This window comes from Acipenser ruthenus, chromosome 5 (assembly GCF_902713425.1).
Source record: "Acipenser ruthenus chromosome 5, fAciRut3.2 maternal haplotype, whole genome shotgun sequence".
Classification (NCBI taxonomy): Eukaryota; Metazoa; Chordata; class Actinopteri; order Acipenseriformes; family Acipenseridae; genus Acipenser; species Acipenser ruthenus.
In genome coordinates, this window is record NC_081193.1 from 24,463,247 (window position 1) to 24,484,885 (window position 21,639).

Consider the following 21,639-nt stretch of genomic DNA (forward strand, 5'->3'; position numbering starts at 1 on the left):
AGATAGTGAAATTGAAGGGGGGAACTATGAAAAAGACCTAGGAGTTTATGTTGACTCAGAAATGTCTTCATCTAGACAATGTGGGGAAGCTATATAAAAGGCTAACAAGATGCTTGGATATATTGTGAGAAGTGTTGAATTTAAATCAAGGGAAGTAATGTTAAAACTCTACAATGCATTAGTAAGACCTCACCTAGAATATTGTGTTCAGTTCTGGTCACCTTGTTACAAAAAGGATATTGCTGCTGTAGAAAGAGTGCAAAGAAGAGCAACCAGAATTATCCCGGGTTTAAAACGCATGTCGTATGCTGAATCTATTCAGTCTTGAACAAAGACGACTACGCGGCGATCTGATTCAAACATTCAAAATCCTAAAAGGTATAGACAATGTCAACCCAGGGGACTTCTTTGACCTGAAAAAAGAAACAAGGACCAGGGGTCACAAATAGAGATTAGATAAAGGGGCATTTAGAAAAGAAAATAGGAGGCACTTTTTTACACAGAGAATTGTGAGGGTCTGGAACCAACTCCCCAGTAATGTTGTTGAAGCTGACACCCTGGGATCCTTCAAGAAGCTGCTTGATGAGATTCTGGAATCAATAAGCTACTAACAACCAAACGAGCAAGATGGGCTGAATGGCCTCCTCTTGTTTGTAAACTTTCTTATGTTCTTCTTATGTTCTTATGTGTTTAGTGCAGGGATGCCTTTCAATAACTACAGTGCAACATAAAGTCCCTCCCTGTAATAACCTTCTTTTTCATATAAAAAGCACATTTTAAACAATAATGTTTAACAGCAGAAGAAACTTTTATAGAAAACTCCCAGCCCTAAATTCTCAAAGTGAAGTTAGTCAGTCAGACGTCAACCAAGGCCAGGCGATGGAGGACCGCTGACCGACAAAGGGAGATCCAGTTGCAAAGGCGGGGGAGAAAGACTTGAAGAATATTTAGTGAAAGGTGGGCTTAGTAGTATCGGATAGCCAATAGATGGCCTCCTCTCGTTTGTAAACTTTCTTATGTTCTTATGTTCTTAATAGCTAATTGAGGCACCTTTAGCAATAATAGCCTCTTTTAAACGATTATGATATTTGTCAACAAGCTTTTGGCATGATTCTTTAGCGATTTTTGACCATTCTTCAATGCAAAATTGTTCCAGTTCATTCAACTCCTACCAAAGATTCTCAATCGGATTTAGAATAGGACTTTGGCTAGGCCATTCCAGAACCTTGATCGCACCATTCTGAAGTAGATTTTGATGTGTGCTTTGCATCATTGTCTTATTGGAATGTCCAGTTTTAGATGATTAGCCAATATCTGTTGGTATGCTATGGAATCCATTTTACCATGTATTGGAACTACATTTCCTGTGCCATTAGAGGAAAAACATCCCCATATAAGGATACTACCACCGCCATGCTTGACAGTAGGTATGGTGTTCTTTTCTTTGCACGCCTCACCAGACTTTCTCCAAACGTAACGACTATCAGCGTGACCAAATAGCTCACTTTTTGTTTCATCACTCCACAAAACCTTTGCCCAGAACTCCTATCCACCATTCAAATGCCGTTTTGTAAACTTTAAGCAATTTGTCCTTCTGATGTTTTCCTAAGAGTGTCTTTTTCCTTGGACTACGACCATTGAGACCTTCACCATGCAGTACTATGGTTGAATTGGAAACCCGTCCCACTTGCAGCCAATTCACTTTGAATCTTTGGCAGTCAATCTTGGATTGTTATTAACCTTCCTCACAATTCTTCTACTTGTTCTGGTGAAAGAACCTTCTTTCTTCCAGACTGAGGGAGCGTTGTGACAGTACCATGAGTCTTGTAATTCTTGGTAATAGAAACAAACAGTCTAAATTGGGATACTCAGATGCTTGGAAATCTTCTTGTATCCTCCAGCTTTATGACAATAAATAATTTTCTTCCTAAGGTCTTCAGATAGCTCTTTAATTTTTCCCCCAATATTGCTTATTGTTAATGACAGCAATCATCCTATGCCTAACCCTTTTATACTTTCTAAGAATGTTCACCTACAATCCAGCATTTTCTAGACTTTTCTAGAATTAGGTTCTGCATTATCATATTAATTTATAGCACCTTGTAGACAATACTATTATAGCATCGAAGGGTATAAACAGTTTTGAATTGGAATTTTGCCAAAAATTTGCTGAAATAAATAATTGTACACATCTATTTCTTGTAACTTTTTCGTCATCCACAAAAGCAATTTTTGCTACAGAAGATTTTTCCTTATTCTTTGTTTGAGAAATTTCTAGAAATTATAAAATTTCCATTGGGGTATGTAAACTTTTGACTACAACTGATTATATATATATAAAAATCAGTCATCATTGTCATTCAATCAACTGCTGGAAGGCGGCCTCCCCAAGATTCTTCCACAAAAGCCTGTAACACACACACACACACACACACAAGATGCATTGTAAATAGAAAGTTAATTTGGTTTTGTATTAATTGGGCACACAATGTACCAAGCAAGTACATTGCTGTATTCCGTTTGGTTTAATGAAATCCCTTTGAAATCTGCACTTGGTAATGTCCTTTTGTAAACTGCACAGAACAGACCCCATGAGACTCCAATGCATTCCAAGAGTAATTAATAAAAAACAGAATATAAAGATGAATACCAAGTTTATTGTTGTTTAAGGGATCTGAATACATTTACAAATGTATCACCATACAGACACAGCCTTCTGAAAAAAATACAAAATAGCCCACAGAAACTGTGCAAATTAAGTGAAATACAGAATATAATGGAGGAACACTTTTATAAAATGTATTGCAGACAAAAACAAGTTACTAGTAAGGAAAACAAAAAACAAAACAAGCACTAGTGTCTATATCCTGTACATGTCAACATACCGCACTCCCACCCCACCCCCATGTTCATCACTTACACAAAGCTGTACATATGTACTTATTAACACCACACTACCATTACTTTACAGCAATAGTGTGGTTAAGGAAGGCTATCTATAAAAGAATCCTTTAACATTTGCACATGTGACCATGCTGATAAACCCTTTCATACCTAGACACACATTATTTGCCAAGTAGCAGAAAGTAATTCATTTGGAAGAGAATGTACATCGATGGCCTTGAATATTACATCACTAATATTCTAAAGCAGCAAAAAAAAGACTGCAAAAAAAAGTAAATCTTGGTTTGTTTTGTTAAGGATAACAACATATGAATGTATGTACCTTTATTGAAACACATTCACAGCAACATTACTTGGTTGACAACAGCCTGTATTCAGATGCATGTGACTAATTGGTTGTAATCCAGCAACTTTAATGCTACGGTGTATGTTTACTATAAAGAGCCACAATATTCAAGCGATATACAAAATGAAACACAATGCCAGTCAAAAGTTTAAGCGCTACCAAATGCTGCCAATCAGTTTGGAAAGAGACATACTAACATAAAGAGACATACTATTTCAGCTTTACCACTATTTTGCCGGTAATCCGTCAGTACAAACAATTTATACAGTATACATCCACTTTCTAAAGCCCCAAAGTTTAAGGTACTAGTGTGTATTAGTCAGTACCTTGTAGACAACCCTGATTAGTATTTCCACATTCAATTTTAGCAAAACTAAACCTGTTAGTGTACAGTGACCTCTACCAGATCAGAGGCTTTCAAAATGGTTTACATCATCATGATTTCAGGGTTAGCCTCCATTCTAAAGAAAGTACTACACTGCCTTATTTATACCCTACAGATATGCAAATGCAAGACTGCTGCACAGACCCCAGGGGAAGATGCAATGAGAAGATAGAGTATCAAACTCATGTCTCTTCATAACATGACTTCTGCCAGAAACCCAGGTTTTTTGTACTCACTCCCACCTACTTTTTCAGTAGATTTCACTGGCACCCAGAAAAAATAAACACCACTTCACAACAGCCCAATGCATCAAAACCTGATTTTGTATTCATTGGTCCTGTAGATTTCAAATCATTTTTTGGTCAGTAGTAACTACCCGTTAGGAATAAAAGATCTAGTAAACTTGGTTAGACTTTTTGTTGTGGGTCATTCCGTGTCAACTCAACCAGAGCTCCCCGCCTCAAGATTTTGATCTTGCTTATATTTTGTGTGTGGAAGATACAGGTCAGGTATGAAACCAGGCCAGATATTTAAGCTCAATGATGAAGACTTGCTGCGATACACCCTGTTTTGTAGGGGTGGGGGGTGGGGTGTAGTCATACTTGAAACACGGCTCATTTTGGAGTGATGTTGAGGATCTAAAAAATGAGATTTAGAATGTCAGTAGCCTTACGAATGCCTCTGTACAGATAGCCAGGGAGGTCTTCTGTAGAATTCATGCAAAATTTAGTATTTCTGTGTTTAAGTGCATGTTCCTTCTAAAGTAGAAGAGATATTATCGAGAATTGCTTAGGTGTGCTCATAATTTAACTGACTTTCTGTATGCAGCTCTTCTGCTACTGTCTGCCTACTTTACTGTCTGTTTTAATGGCCCCACAAAAAGGCTTCAGGATGAAATTATTGAAAATGGCCCCATCTTTGAAGGGCTGAAACCCCTTGTGGGACACGAGTTAACAAACTGACCTTTGGTGGGTTTATAGATGAGGATTTGAAGGACTTGTGGTAAGATAATTGACTTTGTAATCTGTCTCCTTCACAGTTTAATAAATGTACAAACATGAACACATTTATGTTGTTTTGGGTTATTTTGTGGGGTCATTTAATCAGACAGTAAAGCAGGTAGTCAGTAGCAGAGCAGCATATAGAAAGTCAGTTAAATTATGAGCACACCCAAGCAATTTGAAAGTGATAGCTCTTCTACTTTAGAAGGAACATGCACTTAAAAATCACTCAGGAATTTGACAATTGGATAATTTTTCAATTAAGGCCCCCAGCAATACAGTACTTATTTTGCAAGAATTCTACAGAATTATCTGGCTATCTGTACAGAAACATTCATAGCGCTTCTGACATTCTAAATATCATTTAGATCCTCAAAAATCACTCCAAAATGAGACGAGTTTCAATTATGACCCCCCTCCCCCACCCCCTTACAAAAGGGGGTGTATCAACACATTTTCATCATTGAGCTTAAATATCTGGCCTGGTTTCATACCTGACCTGTATCTTCCACTACACAAAATGTAAGCAAAATCTCAATCTTGGATTTTGGATGATTTCACACAGAATGACCCAAGTGTGTCAAAAATATATTAACACTGTCTTTAATATAGGGGACATCTAAAGCAATTGTGCCTTTGACTGCCATAACCAACTTCTGAAGTGCCTTTAAACAGTGTCCTTACACAAACAGCAATGAACAGGAAACCAACTCAAAGTCAGTTATTTGAAAGTTTAAAAACAGAACCACAATGTGCCATACAAAAAAAGACTGCAAACGAGAGTGTGTGATTTTTTACACTCCAAACTGAAGAAAAAAACCCACCAGCAAATGATCAGGGATCATGATTTAATTTCAAATAATTAAGTATACAGTTACAGTGTCTCAGACTAGCTTTGCTTGCTTATATTTAGGATTACACGATTATTCACAACCAGAAGCTTATAAAAACAGAATTTGAAACAATCCTTACTCTCATTGGCATAAAGATGCGTCATATAAACATTTATGCTCTGCAGATGTAATATGTACACTTCACTCACAATTGCTAAAGCATTTAAAAGTTCTCCCCAACAGTTTTCGTGTTTCCTAATGCAAATTTACAGCAGGCTTCAGAACTTCAATGACACTTCATTAATGAAATACATGTAAACGTCATGGTCATTCTGTTAGTAACATTGACAGTGTTTCTATTTGTATCAATCTGCTGTTATGGAAGATGCTGCAATTAAAAGTAGTATTTGTCAAATAACAGCACTATAAAACAATAGCGCCAGAAAAAGTACCCTGAAGTAATCTTTAGCTTTTAAAGGACTGCTTAATATAGTCTGTTTTTCCTGTAATTTTCTGAATAGTAGTTTGCTATTTTTAAGTATTCATTACAAAATGTTACCAGTATTTAAAATGCATGTTTCACCATAAAGACCATTTAAGGAACAGTAAATAAATGCCACAACATTTACCATTCTTTCAGTCTGCTTGTAAGGAGTGACTATACACTGCACTGCCAAATGTGCTGTACTTCTTGTTTATTACCAGGGTGTTTCAAGCACAATAAGGTCAAATCAGGGATGCAACACACCTGTACCACAGTAATACTGGAGTGGATGTGGTACTCTGCAATCATCAGGTACATTATATCATTTATGGGGCCCAAAAAGCACTACCTACTGTAATGCTAAAACCTAACAGATCAAGATTTTTAGTATGCAAATGTATTGAACCTGTAATGACCAGTGACAGAAAAAAAACTCCGTAAGCTGTCTTATAAAGTGCAAAAAAGTAATTTGGTACTATTATGATTAAGATGCATTTTTTAAGTAAAAAAAAAAAAAAAAAAAAAAAAAAAAAAATCTTGGTATAAAAAAATGTATATAAAATAAAAAAATAAAAAACAGAAACCAAAACTCTTGCTTATTGTTTTATTTACTTCAAAACATATAAGCATTGCACACCATTTCAAGTGGATCTATATAGTTGTATTTTTTCTATGAAATGAGAATGTTACCGTCCTTGGTCACCTTGCCACATTTTAGTGCACATGCTTTATGGCTGAAGGTCCCATCACAACTCTTTTACTGTTTATTGGTTACTGCTCGACATTCTCAGTGCTTGTTCAAGAAGCTATAGAAGGGTCAGGTAACCACCCTTAAGTGTGCTTCGTGAATCTTAATTCATAGTTCATGTATGAGGATCCTTTTCTTTTTAGTAGTGCATCTAGATTAGGAGGAAAACAGCGCATTTTTTTGTTGATTAGAAAGTTAGTGCTACTTTCAGTCTGTCTGTCAAACACGGTTCAGCCTAATCCTAGAAGCAATACAATTCCTAGTCATATTTAGCTGGTCACTGCTGTTGCGGCGTCATTGGCATCAATGTTAGCTTCTCAGAACCAAGAAAATAAAAATAATTGTATGGCTGGCCCAGGTACCATACAGACAGATCTTAAAATAAGCCCTGAATACTGCTGGAGTTAACCAAATAATTTCTAATGAACCTACAGCAGTATTCTGCTTTGCATTTTTGGTAATGGTATAAAAACAGCACTGGATAACTTACTATTTTTATACCATCATCATAAAGCATTTTCTACCGAGAGCACAAATAAGTGTTTTCAGTCCTCCTGGGACATACGTATGCTAGAGCATGCAGCACGATTGTTTCCAATTCGCACGATTTCACACACAGTAACAGGTTTGTAACGACCTTTTATAAGTCCTACATTAACTGATAACCTCCTGTCCACAGAGGTGATTAATTGGCATTTAATTAAATAAAGCAACATTATTATCTATACAAAAATGTATTTGCATCTTGGGGGCAGGGTTAACATTATTCACATATGTATATCATTATATTACAAACCTCAATCGTCTGCTGGGAAATTTAGTCAGAGAACTATGCAACGCAAATCAGCCACCAACAAATTGTTTTTCTACCTATGATTATAAACACCTTTTTTTTGCCCAGCCCAACAAGCATTTATTTAGAAAAAAAGACCCTGATATTCCAGCTGCAGCTCCTTTCATCCATCCATCTCTTTAGAAATATAAAATTGTAGAGGGAGTTGTGCAGGGCTATGCTGCTGCAGGGCAGATTGGAACGTGTGTGTGTGTGTGTGTGTGTGTGTGTGTGTGTGTGTGTGTGTGTGTGTGTTAGATGGGCAGTTAGCAGTGCAAACAGACAGGCCTGTATCTGTAAGACTCCTGGACTCTGCATCTAATTACGAGCTGTTGGTTTGGTGTATATAAGTCTGTATGGCACTTGGTCCTCCTGTTCTGAGTTTTGTCTACCAGTTATTGGTTTGCTAGAACCTCGTTGGCTATCAGACTGTCCTCTCCGGACTGGAAGTCTGCCTCGTTGAGGCTGTCGTCCGGATTGATCAGCTCCTCGTCGTTGGAACCCTGCTCATCGTCACCACTGCCTGCTGCAGACACCTCATCCGAGTTGGGATCCTGCAGAACCTGGGCGATGTACATCTGCGGGGAAGAACAATAATACAGGATGAGGGCTTCTGGTTTTCAGATCAAGAAAACAGTGTATTAAATAAGCCTGCAACCATTTCCATGAAGCATACAAGCAAGTTCCATACTAAGCACAACTGGTTTTAGCCACCACCTGAAGCAGCAGCAGACTCTCCAAACAGCAGGAAAGCTCTGGGCTCTATTTGACATGCTGATTGTGTACATTTACGCCGGACGTAAGTATATCCTTTAAAAACCATTAAAACAAATTAACATTGAATGTATTGGAGCTCTCTTCCTTCGTGCTTTGTGTGACGTCCTGTCGTTGACTCGCTCTATAGCTCTATAGTCACACACAGTATTCTGTTGAGCGTATGTCCCATTCCTATATTATGTAGTCATTGTTTTGTTATGGCTGCCCTTTGTTGTTTTAAAGGCTTAGGCACACAAGAATACTTTTGTTACTGTTTTTCCTTGTTATTTTTGCACCCCAACACTTTGCATTCCGACATAATGCACCCTGCTGGCATTCACTGGTTTGAGTGTCTGTCAACGATATGACGTAACAGCGGCGCCAGAAAGGTTCCAATATACTGGCCAAATGCTTGACTTAACAAAATTGGCGCAGAGAGACGCATTTGTTATGTATACAGAGCATTTAGAGAGCCTTGTTATTTTGAATACAGTTCCCCTTTAAGTTTTGTACTCTAAAGTAACATTTAAACTTGTCAGCAGTCAAAAGCAATATTCTTTATATTATTGGTTTTGGTGTACTATTTAAAAGCTCTTGTGTATGTTGATGTAGCAAAGCTACATCATTTAGTGATCTTTCCGTGAATTATTATTTTTTTTTCTGCAACTCGAACGTGAAATGTACTAAAAATCACTGTGCCAAAATCGTAGCCTTAGCAAAGATTAATAAAGCCTACTGCTACAAACTTGCAGTCAACTGATGAGGTAGCAGACACTTATAATAAACTTCTGTCAATGGTCTTTGACAAAGTGGCCCCAGTTAAAACTAGAAAAATTTCCCTAAAGCGTACCTCACCTTGGGTAAATCCAGATTTATGCCAAATGAAAAGAGAAGGTCATAAACTGGAACGCAAGTGCAAAAATAACAAATTACATGTTCACTATGAAATCTGGAAGCAACATCAATTCAAGTATAGCATGGCTCTGAGGGATGCCACAAACAAAAATAACTCTAGGGAATTTCTCTTTTATTGATAAACTGGCAAAAAAAAAAAAAAAAAAAGGGGTCGGTCCTCTGATGCTCCTCCTCATTTTTAATCCTCAACTTTTAAAATGTGAAGAATTTAATTACTTTCAAAATATGATTGTTAATATTAGGAAACAAATTTACACAGATGGCTCTCCTTTGAATATGCAGTGTAATCAGATTAGTTTTACTAGGGAATCTCTCTCTCAGATTACAGATTACAAGATCTCAATAAATTGGTAATGCAAATTAATTCTTCCACTTGCTTGTTGGATCCAATTCCAACCAAAATTCTAAAAGCAGTTTTCAATGATTTGAGTGAAATTATCTTGGATATAATAAACAGTTCACTGACATCAGGAGTAGTTCCTTCTGCCTTAAATGTCTGTGGTTAAACCTCTGCTTAAGAAACCAAACCTAGACCGCACAGTACAGAGACTCAGAGTAGTGAATGATCTACTGTTAAGAGCAGACTCTAGCTGTGTATCTATTCTTGTTAATTAAGATTTAAGTGCTGCATTTGATACTGTGGACCATACCGCTTTAATTGATCATCTCAGAAGTTGGGTTGAATTGTCCGGTATTGTCTTTAAATGGTTCATATCTCACTAACAGACAGCAATTTGTTTCATTAGGAGACTGTGTCTGGATTTTATATTGGTTGCCTGTGGCATTCCCCAAGCTCTATACTGGGACCCATTCTTTTCTCTTTGTACATGTTACCGCTGGGTGAGATAATCCGTAAACCCGGTGTTAATTTTCACTGCTATACCTCTAAAAACAGATCTGGACAATTTGACCAAACACAAAAACAGAAGTGAAAAATCTAGGGAACATTGCTAAAATGAGGTGATTTCTCCTCATTGTCTGATGCTCAGAAACTAATTCATGCTTCTGTGTCTTCCTGACTTAACTATTGCAATGCTCTGCTTGCTGGACTTCCGGGTCACGCCATAAAAATCGCCTGCAGCTGATACAGAATGCAGCTGCTAGACTTCACTGCAGCTGATACAGAATGCAGCTGCTAGGGTTCACTGCAGCTGATACAGAATGCAGCTGCTAGACTTCACTGCAGCTGATACAGAATGCAGCTGCTAGGGTTCACTGCATCTGATACAGAATGCAGCTGCTAGGGTTCACTGCAGCTGATACAGAATGCAGCTGCTAGGGTTCACTGCAGCCGATACAGAATGCAGCTGCTAGGGTTCACTGCAAAACGAAAAGAGAGACCATATAACACCTGTGCTGGCTTCACTTCTGACTTATAAAACACTTAAAGGTATGGCACCAGATTATATAAAAGGAGCTTCTAGTCACATATATACCTTTAAGTGTACACAAAAAGGAAGGGAGGGAGCTTTTAGTCACTGCGCTACCAGATTGTAGAATGCACTGCCACCTCATATCAGAAGTGCTACACCAGTTGATGACTTTGTCAATTTAAAGCTTACTTTTTTAGATTAGCTTTTTTAAACTGAATTTTAAACCGTGTTTCTCTTTAATCTCTATACAAATGTATTATATTTTGATTCTCCTGTTTTTTATATTAGCTTTTTTTAACCTGAATTCTAAAGTCTGTTGGTCTTTAATTTCTATACACATGAATTGTATTTAGATTTTCTTCTGTTTTGTCCTGTACAGCGCTTGATATACTTTTTGTATGAAAGGCGCTATATAAATAAAGCATTGATTGACTTATTGACTACTAATGACAGACTAATAAAAGTCCAACGCTACACACATCTTAAGCTAACCACTCTGTCAGCTCTGTAAATATTGAAATGACACCCTACTAAATCCTGGATATCAACCTTTAAACATGAATGTAAAAGCACAGCGCAGCACACATCAGCATTTGCAGACACTATACTGCTAAATGTAATACTACTATTATTAATACTCCCTGCCCCCATGCTAATACAGTATTTCAATGTCACCAAACTGTCAGTGTACATTAGCTCTGTCTGTTTTCATGTATGGTAGTACACTAATCCAACAGAGACCAGGATACATTAAATGAGCAGTAAAGAATAGTATTAGGTATATGCAGAACATCCCGACACACTGCTGCAGTGCTGTATGGATGTTTAAATGATAGCAACTAAAACCAGGAATATTCACAATTTGTTTTGAATTAAATCATTTGTGACCAACAGGGACATGTTAAGAACTAACGGTTTAAGATAAAACTATTTGATTATAATTGGATTTAGTAAAATGTGCAATGCTGGTATAATCCCTCTGCATTGCAGAGCTGAAGAAGCTGTGCAGCAGCAATGTCCCTTGCTTGGTATTTCAGCAGAGCATGCAGATTTAAAAAGCAGAAGCCTCAAAAAAAGTTCAGTCCAACCCCTTAATTTGTTTTATTTCACTTCCAATTCATATAAAGCAAAGCAAAAAAAATACCCACAGTAGAAATAAAAATAAAACAAAAAACGTACCGCAGACTTTGGTGGAGACTGAGAAGACTGCGGAGGGTGTCCATTTTCAACACCGTCCACTTCGGGTTCCTGTGTGTCAATCTGGTAAATAAATAAATAAATAAAAAGAATTAATCCTTAAACGTTTGTAGTGTCCCACATGCGATACAGTAGTCTCCGTGTTTCGAAACACCGCCTAAAAGACCACTTCACCTAAGAGAACACCCTTGTGGTGAAACAGATTTTTCCCCATTGTAAATGCTCCGGCTAAAGGAACAGGAACTTCATTTAAAAAAAAAAAAAAAAAAACACAACTTCTTGGCATCAGTAGCGATTCGTTCACAATGAATTGTTTTGTACGGAGACTGTCTTGAGGGACACTGATTGGTTTAACAAATCCTTTCCAGAACTGCCGTCACACCATTTAATTGTTTTGTATTCTGATTTCCACGAGTGCACCTCATCGCTACAAAATGGCATGTAAACAAACGGCAAAATGCGCCGCTGCTTCTCTTGCTACACAAAGCTGGAAATTGTTCGCGCTTTTGAAAAAAAAACAAAAAAAACCTGCGTCATACACAAGCCGCCGAGCAATTTGGTGTTTCCCGTTCTGGTAAGTTGCTTCACCATTCTGTTAAATAATGTGCATGTCTTGTATATAGCTGTTGCATTTTGTAACGTGTGTAGGGGTGCTGTGTTAATTTAGTCTGACAGTTTATTAACGTTAAGTAACAGCCATTATTTTTGCCTCTGCCATTGTGATAGTCTGAAACACACCCGCCAGCTAATTTCATAGTACATAACGATTTAACCTTTTTGACCGAGTTGTTTTGCTTTAGTTTTATTAACGTTAGTTTGCCTGTCACTTTATCATTATAGATTATTAACACACACTTGCCTATTGTTTTTTTTTTTACTTATTCAGTTCATTTCATATGTTAATGCATGTACATCATGACAACTAATACACATGTATTTATTTATTGACTTATTTTTTTATTCATATTGTGTCACGTGGTTAACTCCATCTTCCAGAACTTTGGCTAGAAGAACACTTTGCTTGCTTCCCAAGGGGTGTTCTCTTAGCCGGAGAGTACTGTATGTTACTCTTGTCATTCACTAACTTGAACAAAGAAGACTACGCGGCGATCTGATTCAAACATTCAAAATCCTAAAAAGGTATAGACAATGTCGACCCAGGGGTCTTTTTTGACCTGAAAAAAGAAACAAGGACCAGGGGTCACAAATAGAGATTAGATAAAGGGGCATTCAGAACAGAAAATAGGAGGCACTTTTTTTACACAGAGAATTGTGAGGGTCTGGAACCAACTCCCCAGTAATGTTGTTGAAGCTGACACCCTGGGATCCTTCAAGAAGCTGCTTGATGAGATTCTGGCATCAATAAGCTACTAACAACCAAACGAGCAAGATGGGCTGAATGGCCTCCTCTCGTTTGTAAACATTCTTATGTTCTTAACATGGAGGAGAGGAGAGGACTGCTCTATATACATTTATTTTTTATTTTTATAAGTAAAAACGAAAATAAATTTGCTTTAGTAATTCTCTGGATACCAAATTCCCCATAGATCCACAAGATCTATTCATTACACCATGATACATCTTTGCTTTTATATAACCAGCTGGCAGCACATTTTCACTCCTGGAGGTCTCGTAAAAAATTCAGCTCACATTGCTTCTTGGTGAATACATTCATTTTAAAAAGAGAAAAAAAATAAAACACAAGTGCTTTTGAATTTTACCCTAGATTTCCCTATTACGGTTCCTATTGCTGCGTGAGTAAATACAATGAGCTTACCTTGTAGTTGTGAGCACTGAGGTATTTGAAGTGCCCAAAGCAGACATGAGAAAGGCAGATGACAATAGTGATGATCAGCACCACGAAGGTGAACATGGATGTTGAAGCCAGAAATCCTGGAGGGAGAAGAATTGGTAAGATTGGGAGCTTAACATAATGCAATATTACAATACACACTTTAGTAAGGAAATCAAAACACCTTTTTATTTTAAACTGAGCAGTAGAGGCGGGAAAGAGTATGACAGATGACAGGCTGTATGCCAGATGACAACAGCACAAATCGCCAAGCACACGTGTGCAAAGCAGAGAAGAAAGGCCCTTTTTTCAAGAGAAAAGGCAAACTGTTTGAGAGGAATACATTTAACTATAGAACTAATATTAGCACGTTCTTTTGGAGAAACAATTGCTTGTGCTACTAGAACAGCCCTCCTGGCACAATGGAAAACCAATGACAGCAAGAGTGATGGCTTCCTCTCTCTCTCACCTGTCCTAACAGTGGAGAAAAACAGCAGCCAGAAGAGACAGAGAATTGGTGCAGCCACCACTTGGTTAACAGCTCCAGAGTGGATTTTCTTGTCCAGCTTGGCAGGCAAGTATGCATAATACATGTTGTATCTGTCCACCAGGTGCTTCAGTAGCATATACATCAATCCTGCAAAACAAGAGTCTTCGATAAGTGCACTCATACAGTTTCAAATAGTAAATTAAAATAGGACTGTGAATGACTCAAGACTCATTGCGTAGCAGTCAGAGCTATTCCAGGTTTCCCTATGAGCCTTAATTGGGAGTTACCTGTATAGAATTTGTGCGACGTGTCTCATTAATAAAGAAGAATAGTAAGATCCTATACAAGGGCAAACTAAAGCTAAGCTATAAATGTGCAATGCTTTGCTGTGGCTTGTCTGTAATCATAACAAAACTATATACGATTCCCAAATCATATACATTACGCTTACTCACATAGTCATGTGCAGAGTTAGGCATTGCACAGGGAAATCCAGGCTCAGGTCATCTAATGGGATTTTTTTAGCAACTGGTTTGCAAGCTCTTACGTGACATTGTTTTAACTAATTTGACGAGGTGGACTTTAATGACAGAACATACCCTTTCCTGTGAGCTCCAAAACTTTAAAAAGGAAGGAGTATGAGGTTTTTTTTTATTATTTTTTCTGACCTTGGGCCCTTTCTTAAATGTTAGAAAAATGTTAAAACAACCAGATTACAACTAAGCATAGTTACTACATAGACTTTGTAGATACAATTGTGAGAAATTTAGTCTGACAAAAATTAATAAACAAACAAACAAACAAACAACTACAATAAATACATTCCATGCAGTAAATCGCAATTGACCCAGAGCCAAACAAGTGTCCGCCAGTAATCGGATAATCCACTAGACATGCCCCGACTGTCTGGGCAGCTATTCTGAGACACCCACACCTGTCTTTTTGTTGCCAAAGTTGAAACCACAGCTCTCCCAGCTGTTTCACCAGTGTGAAGAGCTGCCAACATCATGTTCTTGATGATCAGGGTCAATTCCAAGCAGACAAAGTCTGAGCGGCTGCAGCCTGGGGAGCAAAGCTCCTCCAACAACTTTGCCTGGTAATTAGCCAAGTACAGCTGATAGCCACCCAACCTGACCACCAGAGCTGATGATGCGCAAGTCTTGTGTGTCAGTTCCAGAACGGCCTGACCCTCTTTAGATGGGCATGTGGGCTCATTTTCTGATGTCCAAGACGTCAAGGACTCGATGGCTCTGAAGATTGAACCCTGAGCCACACGCATGGACCCAAACGCTTTAGCTTGGCATTGAGTCACTCTACATCCTGTCGGGTCCCCCACCTGAGGCTGGATTTCTCCAGCAGGACTTCACGCTCCCTAAATACACATTTAAGAGCAATATCAACTGCTCTGCAGGTTTTGTATCCTCCAAAAAAGCCAAGAGTGGATCAGCAGGGGGCAAATTAACTACCTCTGCTTGGATCCCAAGGGCTTTAGCTGCTCTCAGCATCAGAAGGCTCAGCTCCTGGGAGTGTGCAACTAAAGGCCGCTTCTCTGCCTCAGGGGTGCTTTCATTAACCCCAGAGTGGGAGAGAGCTTCTCCCTTGCTGGTACACAGAGCAAGAGGGGGTTGAACTGGAAGAACATGGAATGAATCGGCAGCATTGCTCAGTTCACATCTGTGTTCCAAGGCCTGAAAATTGGACTCCAAAAATGTTTTTAGGAGACTCGTCATCATTGTGTAGGTCACTCTTACAGGAGGATTCTGGTGGAGAACCCTCAGAAGAGTAAGGTGAAGAGGGGGGATGGGAATTCTTAATCAAATTTGACGTACTGAGTCTAGCCCATTTTAGCCTTTCCCAACGAGCTCTGCGTTGCGTCATCGTACATGGAACACATTTTATTTCAGACGGGGTCGCAGCGTTTGCAGCTGCCCAGGCATTATGCATGCCAAGGCACTGCGGGCATTCAGTGTGCTGGTCAGATGGCGGGAGACAGCGACCACACTTCACACACTTATGAAACACGGACAAAAGCCTGACAAAGCCAAACTTTCCATAACAGATATTGCTGACTGTTGATACAATACAAATTTAGTACGGTACTCCCTGAAAATCAAAATGTAAAATTAACTTTCTTTAAAAATTATGTATTTAAAAATAAATAAATAAAAAAGTATTTAAAAAACAACTTAAATTCACTATATATGTCGATACTGCGTCAATTACACCAAGATTTCCAACTTGCAAACTACTCAGGCGTGCACACACACAGCCCTATGGAAGGCCATCCGGGTCAAAAACACACACGTAGTACACGTATTGATTTGGACCGGAATACATAAAATAGTACATGTTCTAAATAAAATGTAATGAACTACGCATTTTCTACATAGGGATTGGTCATTTTAAGTAGAACCTACGCAGTGGCTGGTCATTTTACAGTCATGTAAAGTCAATTACAAGAGTAGCCAATCAGCTTCGGGATAACATCTTTAATTTCAGACATGAAATACGCTTCAAATAAATAAAGAATAATCAAGGAAAATTGCAAATCATGGTGGCGAGAGATTTTCTTCTACGGCTTGTGGTGGATGGGCTGAGGGTGCATGAGCAGTAACCAGTTCAGAGTCTTTTTCGTTCACAAACAAAAAGACAAACACAAACTGCTCATGTAGATCCTAATCATACACACTTTGTTTGTTCCACTAACTAAGGTCAGGACAGGCAAGCTGATTCCCTGACAAAACAGAACACAACACACCAGTACCGTGATTAATTTTAGCACACAGGTACACAGATGCCAATTGACCGACACAGGCGTAATGTCATCAGACAAAAGTGAAAATCGCGCATCGGGTCCCTGAATGCTATTTCCATTCAGCTATACCTGTGCTCCGTGCATATCTTGTAATCCCAACAAAACAGGCTTGTGTGTTCATAGTTATGAAACCATTAATCTCTGAAAATAAACCACGTCTCAGGTCCCCGCAGAGACACTGGTATAATATTGAAATAGCACTGTTAATGTTACTTTCACTAAGCAGTCTCCTAAATCCTCTAAACCAGGGTTCTCAAACCCAGTCCTGGGGATCCCCAGGTCCTTCTGGTTTTTATTCCAACTCAGCTCTCAATCACTTAACTAAACCCTTATTTGAACTAATAATTTGCGTAATTAATTGTTTTCAGCTCTTTAAAACAGTTCCAGAGTTCAAGTTACTTTTAAAATGTTATAGCCAATATGCAACTGTTTAAGAGCTGAAAACAAGTAAAATGTTTTAATTAAGCAATAATTAAGCAAATTATCAGTTCAATTAAGGTTATAGTTAACAGTTTGAGAAGCCCTGCTCTAAATCTATTAAAGAAAATAATGTTAGGACTAACTGAACCGATTTTTGCTAAACTGTGCAGTTCTGTACTGGAAATAAGATCAAGAAGTTTTACACAATGAAAAAATAGTCTGAACACTGCAGTGATTCCATTTACCTACAATTTTATGTGACACTTGAATTTAATTTAATGCAGTTGAGACCAGAGGACCTTGTATATTATTATTTATTATCATTATTATTATTTGTTTATTTAGCAGACGCCTTTATCCAAGGCGACTTACAGAGACTAGGGTGTGTGAACTATGCATCAGCTGCAGAGTCACTTACAATTACGTCTCACCTGAAAGACGGAGCACAAGGAGGTTAAGTGACTTGCTCAGGGTCACACAATGAGTCAGTGGTTGAGGTGGGATTTGAACCGGGGACCTCCTGGTTACAAGCCCTTTTCTTTAACCTCTGGACCACACAGCCTCTAGTAAGTAATGACAGTCCCAATGTGTGCCAGTCCCAAATTATTAATCTGCTACTAAACTGAATCACATGGTAATAGAACACATATCTGTGTCTTAATGTTCCAGTTGATAGATATTGTCAACTGCTGCTCCAGCTTACCAATGCAAATGTAGTTTTACTTGGACCCAGTAGGAGGCAGCATTTGGCACAAGAGGTGAAAAAGTAATTCTCATCTCTAAATGATCACAACAGAATTCTCACAAGTCAGTTTGCTGTTAACAGTTTTGTTTTTGTGATGAATGCAACTTGACAAAGCAACAGATTTAAAGCTTGAAATGTTAGCCCAAATCTACAGTAAATCATCTGAAATGAGAACAGCTTTTTTTTTTTGGAGCATACAATGGACCATTATATAAGCATTCTAGTGACATCTCTGTAAATTCAAAAAAAATGGAGCCATCAGTACATGAAAAAGTCGCTCACCATGACATATCTGCCACTGTATGCACATGTTCAAAAGCTAAAAAAAAGTGCTTAGGAAGTTTGTTCACAAATCGGACAAACCTTTGGATAATTATTCTCACCATGTACATGGTATTACTTGCGGGGGAATGAGTAGGCATACATACTCAGAAGGGTCTCTGGAGAGAGTGTTTGCAGCTAAAGTTTCAATAGGAAGCAGTACTTACCGAAAGGGACAATAATGGGGCAAGTGATGCTGTATGTCATGACAACGGTAAAAACACACATCATCCAGGCGTAGGCAGACCCAAACTGGAACTCGTATGCTTGACGCTACAGATAGAAAATAACGAATGGAATCAGGTTACATGGATGAAAAAGGGATGCAGTTTCAGTTTCTATACAAGGCGTTCTGGTATTTCTTTTTCACTCTAATCAAATGTGATCATTCTTTATTATACCTTTAAAATAAAAAAAAACAACGTTTCTGCCTAGAAGGATAAGTTCATGGTCTGCTTCTATTTATTCAAAAGACAATCCATGTCCATGCACAGCTCGCCTCCCTTTCCCCCAGTCTTTTATGCATTAATGGCCTTCAGATTCAACAAAAAGCTCCCTGTCAAAAAAGACTCAGCTTTCATTTTCAAAACCTTTTAAGAAAAAAGAAACTCATGATTTAATATCTCATGCTTATTTTACCATAATCTTAAAATTGTGAAATGCCTAGCCATATAAGATTAATATACTCCCATTGCTTCACCTCTCATTAGGTCAGTACCATTTGTATTGTATAATCTAGTTTGTGTATATTTGATAAAACTACATACCTATCTACAATCAGGAACATTTAAAAAATGTGCAACATAATCCCTGTCAATGTACCCGAGTGCTGACTCAACGTGATGAGTCTGCAAACTTCTTAAATAGTTTTAGAGGGATGTGTGTCTATTACTCCTCTCCTCCTTCTCCAATTCCTTCAGGGAAGTTGGGGTGGAAATCTACCACAGAATCTGTTATCCAGAATGACCGATATAGATCTGGACAAAAGATTTGCATCACCCTACTTAATAAAGTCGAATGAAACCGGCTGAATAATGTTACGTTAACTTATTGAATTGCATGCCGCTTTATAGTTTTCCCATATACTTAGTGAAAAACTGACAAATTGAAAAATCTGACATTTCGAAATACAACATGAAATACTATACGACTACTATGGCTTCCTGTAGACTTCTGAGGTATAAATTTGTAGTTTCTTCAATTACATGATGTTAAATAAAATATCTAAATTATGTTTATACAGTTTTGTATTATTATTTATTATGTTTTAATCCTAAAATTATAGGTGATGCAAAACATTTGGCCATAGCTGTATAATTTGTGCAGTCTTGGAAATGGTGCTCTCTCAGATTTGCTGTCTTGCCCATCATGACTGAAACTGTCTTGCAACAGGGAGATGCAGCTTTTTTTCACTGCAGAATACATGTCAGGGATACATTTGCATAACAAATGCACACAGGCTATTTACACTGAAGATATTGCCTCATACCACAGTCATCTACATTACATTTTGTCTATAGCCAAATGTATATACCTGTGTTAAATAACCTGTATAAAAATGTATATAAAGACTACTTTATAATGGCCCCTTGAGCATACTTACAAACAGGTAAGATGGTGATTTGTTAAATTAGCAATGCAGTGCTCCGCATTGCTTAATTAACATTAAAATGAATGAATCTGAAGCAATATTTATTTATTTTCCTCCAGCTAAAAGACAAGCCAAAATAAATAAAAGAATAAAAACAGAACAGTGTTTGCGTAAACACGGCAATGTGCGCTCCCAAATGATCCATGAGTGGGAGTTATTGGGGACCGCTTTGTTATATCACTCTGCAACTGTGTGTAGTTTGTACCCCCACCATTATGAAGGAGTGTACACATTTTCTAATCAAATAAGTTGCTCACATGTTATAAAAGTCATAAGATTGATAGAAACAAAAACAGCCCAAATATCCAAACAAAGAATTAAAACCGGATGAGCGCTGCACGTGTGTAAAAACGCGGGTATTGGTGTACTGTTACCACCTGTCACACACACACACAATACCTACTCTTTTTACAATGCGCCGCTCAGCTGCTGATCTGGCCAGGCACAGACGGATCATGTACAGCAGCAGTCCAGGGATCCGCAGCAGCTCCATAGCACAACCGATGAAAGCAGAGGCAATGACATAGTTCACAAAGAAAGCTCCGTTGTCAGGGAGAAAGACGCACCTACAAAGAAAACACAATGGATGATACAGTGCGAGAAACCCTGTGACAGTCTGAAGCAATCAAGCTCTGGGGGTGGGGGGGGGGTTACTGTCAAAGTAGATTATGAGCATACTGGGAAAAGATATTCACAGAAGGGCGAAAGATGTTTTCAGACTGAAAAAGTAGTACAACTTTATTGAGGGAAAAGAAGAAAGCATATAATGACTTTGGGGTTGAGTAGTTTGGGGTCTGTTCATTTGTTTGGTTAGTGATGCAGTACTTGATGGTATACCTAGAATATAACGGCCAAAAAAAAAAAAAGGGTTGTGTGACAGGATGGACCGAGGTTTGAGACTCAGAGACAGTTTTAAGTTCAAAAATAAAGTTTTTAATAAACAAAAATACAAAATAAATAGGCACAAGGGCCAAACAAAAAGGTTTCAAACACAAAATACAACCACAAAACAAAAACTTACAAAATAAAGCTTCCAGGCTGGGCGTTGCCTTCACTGGAACAGAAAAAACCAGCACAAACAAAACACACTCCTTCCAGAACTCTCTCTACCACTCTCCAACTCTCTCTCCAACTCTCCCCCAGCCAGGGCCTCTCCCCTGGCTTTTATCCCCTGTGGCTGGAGCCCAATTATTCAATAATTACTGATTAGTCAATTAGGGCTCCAGCCACATTCTCACATGTTTTCCTGGCAGGGAGGAATTTTAACCCCCTCCCTGCCAGTCCCAACCATGATCATAAAGACGGGGCAGTACCCCGTCACATATCCCCCCCCTTGTGCCAAGCACAACATGGCCTAAATGGCCACCTCCCCCCTCAGTCTCAGTCCCGGAAGAGGGGGAAGCACAGTGGCCATGGTGGGACGTCCGGCACCACCCAATTCTTCGTGGCCAGCAGCTCCCTCTTCCGGGGCTCCGGCCACACACTACCTTGCCGCGAAAGTGCCGCTGGGGGAGCTGGTCTCCTGACCTCCCTCCCCCTCTTCATGGCCAGCAACTCCCCTCCGTGGGGCTCCGGCCATAGTGTAGCGACCCCAGGCGATGCAGGATCCCTGGCAACCCCAGGCGACGGCA

The 21,639-nt window shown here is 38.7% G+C and overlaps 1 protein-coding gene across 6 annotated transcripts in view; it reads right to left on the reverse strand.

Moving 5' to 3' along the window:
- Positions 1 to 2,637: 2,637 nt before the first annotated feature.
- Positions 2,638 to 21,639, reverse strand: part of LOC117402799 (CSC1-like protein 2) — a 104,360-nt gene continuing 85,358 nt past the window's right edge. For all 6 annotated transcript variants that reach the window (XM_034921324.2, XM_059023860.1, XM_034921326.2 and 3 more), the window contains 6 exons: positions 20,412 to 20,574; positions 18,525 to 18,630; positions 14,036 to 14,203; positions 13,552 to 13,667; positions 11,757 to 11,837; positions 2,638 to 8,111 (listed from right to left, as the gene is read on the reverse strand). In XM_034921324.2, coding sequence (XP_034777215.1) covers positions 7,929 to 8,111; positions 11,757 to 11,837; positions 13,552 to 13,667; positions 14,036 to 14,203; positions 18,525 to 18,630; positions 20,412 to 20,574 — 817 coding nt within the window. In that variant the 3' untranslated portion in view covers positions 2,638 to 7,928. The remainder of the gene's footprint in view (positions 8,112 to 11,756; positions 11,838 to 13,551; positions 13,668 to 14,035; positions 14,204 to 18,524; positions 18,631 to 20,411; positions 20,575 to 21,639) is intronic.